Consider the following 9,063-nt stretch of genomic DNA (forward strand, 5'->3'; position numbering starts at 1 on the left):
AGTGAGTTCCAGGACAGCCAAGGCTACACAGAGAAACCCTGTCTTGAAAAACCAAGAAAAAAAAAGATATCTAATCTCTTCTCATCTCTTCTGCATGAACCAAATCCAACCACCAACTAGTCACCCAGCCCCTTCCATAGGGACCCCAACCTTTTTTTTTTTTTTCGAGACAGGGTTTCTCTGTGTAGCCCTGGGTGTCCTGGCACTCACTTTGTAGACCAGGCTGGCCTCGAACTCAGAAATCTGCCTGCCTCTGCCTCCCAAGTGCTGGGATTAAAGGCGTGCGCCACCACGCCCGGCTGGATGCTAGCATTTATACATTCTCTGAAAAGTTCCCAGAATTCCAAATGTCACACACTTGACAAAACTATCTAAAGCTGGCAAAACCATACCTCTGCTAGAGCAGGAGGCAAGTCACAGTCACCTGCTGTGAAGCAGCCCCATATCCCCACACCTGGGACTAACAAAAAACGTATTCCTGCACTATTTCTGTGTTTTTAAAAGAAAGGGCTACTAAGATTCTCGCTACACATCTCTGCCATGTGAATTGAGCACAATTTCCTTGAACATTTAACTATTTTTGGATAGTTTTGTATCTCTTTTGGTGTTTGCTACTTACTCACCAGGAAAGCACTAAGATTTTTTGTTTTTGTTTTTGTTTGATTTTGGTTTTTGGTTTTTCGAGACAGGGTTTCTCTGTATAGCTCTGGCTGTCCTGGAACTCACTTTGTAGACCAGGCTGGCCTCAAACTCAGAAATCTGCCTTCCTCTGCCTCCCGAGTGCTGGGACTAAAGGTGTGTGCCACCACTGCCCAGCCAAGCATTAAGATTTGAAAGTAACTTTTTTGTTATTATTTAAAATTTACGTTTCAGGATGGCATTCCAGTACTTGGGAGGCAGAGGCAGGCAGAGCTCTTCAAGTTCGAGGTCAGTGAGGCCTACTTAGGGAGTTCTAGGCTACCCAGAGCTATATAGTGAGACTCTGCCTCAAAAAATTAAAAAAAAGAAAATTCTGATTGGAGACATAGCTCAGTTGCTAGCATGCTAGCCCAGCATACACAAACCCCGGCTCTCATCCCAGAATTGCACAAATCAGAGTTGCTGATACACAGCTGCAACTCAGCATTAAAGGTGTAGAAGAAGGAAGATGGGAAGTTTAAGGTCATCGTCAGCTACATTCCAACAGACAAAAACAAACAAAAATGACATTTCAGGAGTGGTGAACTGGACTAGTGGGTAAAAGGCCCTGCCACAAGCTTGATGACCTAAATTGGATCTCTGGGACTCCCAAAAGTTGCCCTGTGCCCGTCACCCATGGCTGAGTGCATATACCTACCCACATACACATGAAATAGGTAAATATTGCAAAGATCAATCATCCCATTAAACATTTCTTAACGCCCACAACTTGTTTGTTGCGAAGGGATTTCACACAGTAGAGTAGGCTCACTTGGAACTCACTATGTAGCCAAGACTAGCCTCCTACTTGTAGCAAGCCTCCTGTCTCAGCTTCCACAGTGCTGGGTTTCCCGGTCCTGAGCCACCATACCCTGTCTGTTGATTTTGGTTGTTTTTACCATTGCTCGCTTGACTGTCTGTAGCTTGCATTTTTGGTTTACTGTGCAGTCATCGGCATTTTTACTAGAATGTCTTCCTAATACATACTGATTTTAAATGAAGGAAAAAGAGCCTTGTTGTTTTGAGACAGAATCTCACTATATAGCCCAGGCTGACCCTAAACCCACGATCCTCCTGCCTCAGCTTTCCCCTGTGCTGGGATTACAGATGTGGGCAATCACCCTTGGCAGAAGATCTAAGGTTCCTTTAAAAATATCTTATCTTTTCTTTTTAAAATCCCAACCAGAATATAAAACAACAAAGTCCAACTTTCCTGCCATTCTGTCCCCAGGCCATGTAAAGACTCGCAGGTGCTCACTCTGAGCATTCTAATGAGCTTTTCCAGATTCTTCCAGGCACGTAAGCGCACATGCATACTCTGCTGCTTTTCTGAGAGCTGAGAAGGAGGCCGAGGCTTCACGCACGCTAGGCAAATACTCAGCCACTCAGTTCCATCTCTGACTTTTTTTTTTAAGTTGAAAAATTATATTAGGTTATTTTACAACCTGCTTTTCATGTAATTATACACCATAGCTAGTGTTTCAATGCCAGTAAGCACAGCTATATAGAACTGTGTCTAATAGCTTCACAGATTTAGTTAAGTGTAGCAACTTTGTTATCATATATGCCTGGAAACTTGTTTTCTCTGTGCTTCTTTGTGCAACTCTGTATCATGTGGACTGGCACCTTACTCAGTGTTTAGGTATTTAAGGATTTCCTCCTTTGCTTTTGCTGACATAAATAACAAACATTAAAATTTCAGGCACATGGCTTCTGTTCATATTTTGAAGAATTCCCTGGAGTGGAAAGAGGGGGTCACAGGGTTTTTTTTTTCCCCTACTGATTCGTATCTTCAAGGGAGCATCAGTTTTCCATCTCCCACCTGAGGCATGAGGGAAGATTCTCAGGGAATATTCTTTGTAAGACCAGGCCGAAAGGCAGTACTAAGAGGGACTTGCAGAGCGGAAAGGAAAGAAAGGGGAGAATAAACATGCACAGTGGTGGCAAGCAGGAAAATTACCAGATACCACCATTTTTCTCAACAATTTTCCATTCAGAAAAGTAGTATGTGCTGGGCGTGGTGGCACACGCCTTTAATCCCAGCACTTGGGAGGCAGAGGCAAGCAGATTTCTGAGTTCGAGGCCAGCCTAGTCTACAGAATGAGTTCCAGGACTCTGCGGACTTTCGTTCTAGTCCCGTCAACAGAAACAAATACAAGTTCCTCCAACTTTTAAGAGCATTTCCTTCCACTCTGTTCATCCATACATTTATTCATTTAGAGACATGGTTTTGCTTTGTAGCCCATGCTGGCCTGAATCTCCAGGTCTCTATCCTCGGCCTCCTGAATGCTAGGCTTGATAGTTTCTCTGTGAATTCCAGGCATGTAGAGTAATCCCAGGTCAGTCCAACTAGAGGATAGTGGATGAGAGAGAGAGAGAGAGAGAGAGAGAGAGAGAGAGAGAGAGAGAGAGAGAGAGAGAGAGAGAGAGAGAGAGAGAGAGAGAGAGAGAGAGAGAGAGAGAGAGAGAGAGGCGATCGTGTACACTTTTGGGATGGATCTACCTTGTGCATACAATTTTTGAGTTAAATAAGGAGACTCACTGAGTTTCCACTTCCAGGGAGCTCACTCTTGTTTGTTCATGCTAGTGAAAGGCCTTCTGCTCTTTGTTTCCCTTTCCCAATGAGAGATGCCCAGAGAGGCTGCCTCTTGCTGCTGCCTAGGAAGCCGAACTCGACCTCCCCTCCATCCTGCAGTTTGGGGTGGCACTGGCCCCACCAGAGAGGGTGAGCTCTTGGGGAGACAGATCCTGAGACCTACCAATGGTGACTGGTTTTTTTCCCGATTTTTTGAGACTGGGTTTCTCTGTGTAGCCCTGGCTGTCCTGGAACTCACTCTATAGACCAGGCTGGCCTCGAACTCAGAAATCCACCTACCTGTCTCTGCCTCCCAGGTGCTGGGATTAAAGGCGTGTGCCACCACTACCCGGCCCAATGGTGACTCTTGCAGGGTTCAGACAGAGAGGGACTTCCAAGGAGATGGCTGGTGCCTGGTTGCCCACGTCAGTGCCAGGGCCCATACCCACTGCCTGGCAAGAAGCTATGGGACAAGGCTACAGCTGCCCTTAGTCCTCTGTGCTGTCCTTAACCAAGGTTCCTCCAAACTTTGGTGCCTGCGTAAATTGCCCACTGCTGCAAGATCTCAAGCTAGAGAGAACGAAACCCGTAGCCATGGGGTGAAAGTGGCCTGGCATTCTTCTCTTTGTGGCTTTCTACCACAGGTACTAGCAGTCATCCTCAACGTGACTGCTCTGCCCAAGGCTGTTTAGTTCTGACTTTTCTTCTAACCCGCCTGAACTCAGGGGTCTCACATTTGGCCCGGGCGTAGCTGTCACGTGAGGCCTGCATGCTTGTGCCAACCAGCCTGACTCAACTGCAGCCTTTGCAAAACCCCTTACCACCCCGTGACTCAGTTTCTCCAGCCGTTCACGTGGGCAACAGCATGAGGCACCAGAGTGGAATGCGGAGGGTGTCCAAAACAGCTTCTCTGCAGTGCGTGCTTTTAGGCGGGGCCCCAAAGGCAAGAATTCGTGCCGCCCAAAGCATTCCTTCTGGTCGTGCCCTGCACTGGCCACTGCTTTGGGCGGCAATGATTCTGCCAGGTGCATCGGCTGGACTGCAGGGATGACACCGTTTAGAACACTGAGAGGGCCTTCCCGGGAGACGGCGGGTGCCCGCGCCCGTTCCAAGGCCCGTTCCCGGTGCCCGCAGCCTGACGCAATCTGACTCGCCCTTGCTGCATGCCAGTTCTGGGGAAACCTTCCCTGCCGTTGCATCACTCCTGCCAGGTCTGCCACGGGAGGAGGAGCCGAACCAATCAGCACGCGCGTTGGCCCTGGGGCGGGCTGTTCTGGTACCCACTCGGAGGGCGGCGCGGTTAACCGAGAAGCAAAATCCAAAGGTGATTGGCCAGAAAGAGATTTGCCCCGCCCCAATCATCGGGACAGCTGGAGGCAGTCGGAGGGCCTTCCTGGCCGGAGGGTTTAAAGAGCGCCTCTGGAGGCACCACTCAGCTGGAACGACCGATCGGTGCCAGGCCAGGTGTACGCGTCCGTCGGTCCTTCCGTGCCCGTGCCGGAGACCAGTCTCGGAGGCCGCCCGGGTCCGTCCCTGCGCCCGGCACCATGAAGCAGGAGTCCGCATCCCAGAGCACTCCGCCTCCTTCACTGTCCCCTGCACCATCATCCGCGCAGCCTTCCTGGGGGGATGGCGACCCCCAAGCCCTGTGGATTTTCGGGTACGGCTCCCTAGTGTGGAAGCCGGACTTTGCCTATAGTGACAGCCGTGTGGGCTTCGTACGTGGCTATAGCCGACGGTTCTGGCAGGGAGACACCTTCCATAGGGGCAGCGACAAGATGGTGAGCATCCTTCTGTGCCCAGAGGAGTGGAGTGGGGTTGGCAGGAGAGTGGGCACCCGTGTCCTGGAGTGGCAGGGACCCTGGGCTAACTAAGAGAAATTTGTAAACCTGGTTTGTGGTTTAAATTTGTGTGCCTGGAAATCAGGTTGGTGATTGCACCTGTGGATTCTTGTGCTGGTTACTAATCTGGGCCGTTGGTTGTTTGTCTCTTCCACATCTGCCCATCACTCCCTGTCACTCGATGAAAGGTCCTCTCCCAGGCTTGGGGCTTGGGCTGGCACTCTTGGCTTGGACAGAGAGATTTCTTCCTCTTCCTCCTCCCTCTTCCTCTTCTTCCTTTCCCTCTTCCTCTTCCTCCTCTTCCTCTTCTCTTCCTCCTCCTCCTCCTCTTCCTCTTCCCCCCTCTTTCCCCCCTCCCCCTCCATCTTACCTATTTCTTGCTATGTGGCCTCAAACTTGTGACAAATCTCCCTCTCTGGTGCTGAAGTGCTGGGACCACAGGTTCAAGTCACAACAGGAAAGGTGTTAAAGGTGTGTGTGTGTTGCTGGAGATTGAATCTAAGGTCTTGTGCATGACAGGCAAGCCCCCCATGTCAATAAGGTTCATTCCTAGTCCTTTTGGAAGTGCTAATATCTAATTTGTCTTTTTCAAAATCTTTCTTCCCTGTCTAGCCTGGCCGAGTGGTGACCCTCCTTGAAGACCGTGAGGTAAGTGTGCAGTCGAGAATCCTGGGGTCTGATGTATCAGGGTGCAGAGGATCAGAGCTCTTGTGTGGGGAGAGTGGAAGTGTAGCTAGCTTACTCCATGCTTCTTGGAGAATCACTTGAGGGAGGGTCTTATTAAGATGGATTTCTGTGAGTTCAGAGTTATTCTTGGTTACATAGTGAATCGAGGGTCAGACACCCTGTACTCTATGAGACGTCTCAGAATAAGCAAAACTCAAGGGAAATAGGGTGAAGGGTATTGCTTCTGGGTGGCTCAGCAGCCAGCCAGACACGTTAGGTTTTTTTTAAAGCTTCATGGAGAAATGGCTCAGGAGTCAGAAGCACCTTCAGCTTTCCCAAAGGGCCTGGGTTTGATACCCAGCACCCACACAGTAACTCGCAATCTGTAGCTCCAGTTCCAGGGACTCAGACTCTTCTGACCACCAAGATCAGCAGGTCGCCAGGCACACAAGCCCATACACATAAAATTCCAAAATTACATCTATTTGTACATGCACGCATGCTCACGCTGTAGGTCAGATGTGGAAGCAAGAGGGCAAGGTGGAAGTCGATTCTTTCCTCCGACCATGCATGTCCCAGGGATTGGACTTAGGTTATCTGAACATCAGGCATGGTAGCAACTACCTCTATCCCTTGAGACGTCTCCCCACTCCCTCCACCTCTTTGATAAAACATAGGTGTGGAAATGTGTCTAGGGGAACATTCTAGAATGAACACAGGACCAGCATCAAGCTCTGTGACTGACTGGAGGTGTCTCTGTTTTTTCCCTAGGGCTGCACTTGGGGTGTGGCATACCAAGTTCGAGGGGAGCAGGTGAACGAGGCCCTGAAGTACCTGAATGTGAGGGAAGCCGTGCTTGGTGGCTATGACACTAAGGAAGTCACCTTTTATCCTCAAGACACCCCTGACCAACCCCTCACAGCACTGGCCTATGTGGCCACCCCACAGAACCCTGGCTACCTGGGCCCTGCTCCTGAAGAGGTCATTGCCACACAGATCCTTGCTTGCCGAGGCTTCTCTGGTCACAACCTGGAGTACTTATTGCGTTTGGCAGACTTCATGCAGCTCTGTGGGCCTCAGGCACAAGATGAGCACCTGGAAGCCATTGTGGACGCCGTAGGAACCCTGCTACCCTGCTCTTACCTCCCTGAGCAGCCTCTGGCACTGACCTGAGGAGCCAAGCTCCTGCAAGAAGTGTCTGAGTGGGTTCTGGTGGACATCAGCATGCAGTACTTGAGATAGACTTGATGGAGCAAGAGAGAGTTGAGAAGGCATGGTGGGTGGCCAGTGGCCCCGCCTGTCTGCTAGCCTCCAGCTCTTCCTTCCTTGACCCTGACTTATTACTTGAACCTTTATTTATTGCACCATGTTGGTGTGGCGGGCAGGGCAGGTGGGGGACCTGCCCTGGATGTGGGCCCTGCTGTGCGGTGGCTCTGCCCTAGTCCTCTGGTACGTAACCAGAATCCCCCCATTGCTGCTGCTAATTCCACACCACCCAGGCCTCCACAGCCCCAGGGATCCTCTGAGATCCTTGCTCCTCTGTCCACCCAGACTACCCCAACTGTGGTAGTATCACCTGTCCATGTTCTGGGCCTTCTGGATGAGGGACAGCAGAGAAGGAGGCAAAGAAGATCTTCAAGGGCCAAGGGCCAGCATCCCTCTTCATTGACGGGGCCCGGGACAGAGCCAGATCCTATGCACAGACACAGCTCCGGGGACTGGGCCTCTCTCCCATCCCTCTGTTTTCATTTCCTTATCCTTTTGTCTGTCTGCTTGTTTGTCTGGATCACTTCCTCTAGACCCATTGGTCTGTTCCTGGAAAACACTACAGTCCTTGTCCATTCTCAGTTGACCCATACTGTTACCCATAAACTATCTTTCATTACCTCTGCCAGAATATGGTTTGTCTCTGTACAGGGCTTGGGTGAGTGAGGGCTAAACCTTGGAAAGGCTCCCAAGAAGGGAAAACCTCTTTTCTCTCCTCCGCCTTCTTCAGTACCGAGGCATGAGGGCAGGATCCACTCCTGCTGTGGGCACATTCTAGGGTCTACAATACACAAATAATGCCCAGAGCTCCATCCACAAACCTGTGAGCCACAAGCTTGCCCCTGCTCTGGAATCCTGTGCCTCAGTCCCCCCGAGCTGTCCCAAGAAGACTGGTTTGCTTGGAGCTCAGGTTAGACTTAACCTCCATCTTTAGGGCCAGCCACTGTCTTTGTCTGAAAGCCAGTTTAGTTTAGATCACCTCTTACTGAGGGAGCACTTGGGTTGGGATAAGACAATGATGACTTCTAAGGCAATGCCAATCAAAGGGTCCCATGGCCTGGAATTGATGTTCCCTTTACTCCCAGAGTGTCATGGGGATATAGTGTTGGCTGGCCCTTCTGATCTGATCTATCAGGTCACCCACAGTGGCCCCTTTCCCTCTGCTCCTTGTTTACCCCTACGTGTCCCTAGATGTTGCTTCTCATACCCTGGTTCCTGGGGGGCGGGGGATGTTGCTTCTCATACCCTGGCTCCTGGGGACACATCACCACTCCCAGCTCTCAGCCTGTCCAGGAGTTTCTCCATAGGGAGTGAATGGACCCCTAGAGCCACTCCTAGCTGATTACCTTAACAGAGGACAGTCTGAGTCCAGGCTAGCCCCTCCCCTACTGCTCAGTGCTAGGGAAGGAAGCTCTCAGAATTGCTCTAAGCTGTCTCTTTAGAGGATGCTGTCTATGAATGGTGGATGGGACAGGTTGGGTGATACATATTGCCCCTGCTTTTGTGGGCAATGCCCCAATGGGTCTGGATGTCTCCACCAGGGTCACCTCTGACCAGCTGGGCAGGCAGTGTGTCTGGGAAGAGTGCCATGCTGCGTTGTGTTGCCTGTGTTTTGACGGCCTCGTGTCTTGGCTGTTAATGGGGAAAATGTGGACGATAGCCATGCTCTTCTGGGAACCTGGTCAGGACAACACAACAGGAGCATTTGGTGTCAAGGAGCCCTTGGCAGCCATGCCCTGGGCATCCTGGGGCAAATCAGGATCCAGTTCTGCTCTGAATTGGAAGGCAGCAAGATAAGGTGGGAAAGTGCTTGACAACAAACATGGAACATCATTCTGTTTGTTGCTTTGGTTGTGGCAGTAGAGGTTGAACCTAGGCCCTTATGGCTCTAGTTCATACTAGACAAGTGCCTACCACTGCACCACAATCTCAGACCTCTTACCTTTTAAAAAAAATAATGTATTTATTTTAATGTGCATTGGCATTTTGCCTGCATGTACGTCTGTATGAGCTCCCTCATCCAGAAAAGGCTGTCTG

At 50.4% G+C, this 9,063-nt stretch overlaps 1 protein-coding gene across 1 annotated transcript; it reads left to right on the plus strand.

Annotated features, from left to right (window-relative positions):
* The first annotated feature begins 4,554 nt into the window (after positions 1-4,554).
* Chac1 (ChaC glutathione specific gamma-glutamylcyclotransferase 1) lies at positions 4,555-7,657 on the plus strand. Its single transcript, XM_021156934.2, has 3 exons — positions 4,555-5,034; positions 5,707-5,742; positions 6,532-7,657. The coding sequence occupies exons 1-3, from the start codon at positions 4,801-4,803 to the stop codon at positions 6,931-6,933; spliced, it is 672 nt and encodes a 223-aa protein (XP_021012593.1). The 5' UTR covers positions 4,555-4,800; the 3' UTR covers positions 6,934-7,657.
* Positions 7,658-9,063: the final 1,406 nt, after the last annotated feature.

Source organism: Mus caroli, chromosome 2 (genome assembly GCF_900094665.2).
Source record: "Mus caroli chromosome 2, CAROLI_EIJ_v1.1, whole genome shotgun sequence".
NCBI lineage: Eukaryota > Metazoa > Chordata > Mammalia > Rodentia > Muridae > Mus > Mus caroli.

Excerpts from the sequence above, each read along its gene's own strand:
- Chac1 (XM_021156934.2), top strand. The coding sequence starts at position 4,801 with ATGAAGCAGGAGTCCGCATCCCAGAGCACTCCGCCTCCTTCACTGTCC. Across the intron at positions 5,035-5,706 it reads ATAGGGGCAGCGACAAGATG|CCTGGCCGAGTGGTGACCCT; the intron begins GTGAGCATCCTT and ends TTCCCTGTCTAG. Across the intron at positions 5,743-6,531 it reads CCCTCCTTGAAGACCGTGAG|GGCTGCACTTGGGGTGTGGC; the intron begins GTAAGTGTGCAG and ends TTTTTTCCCTAG.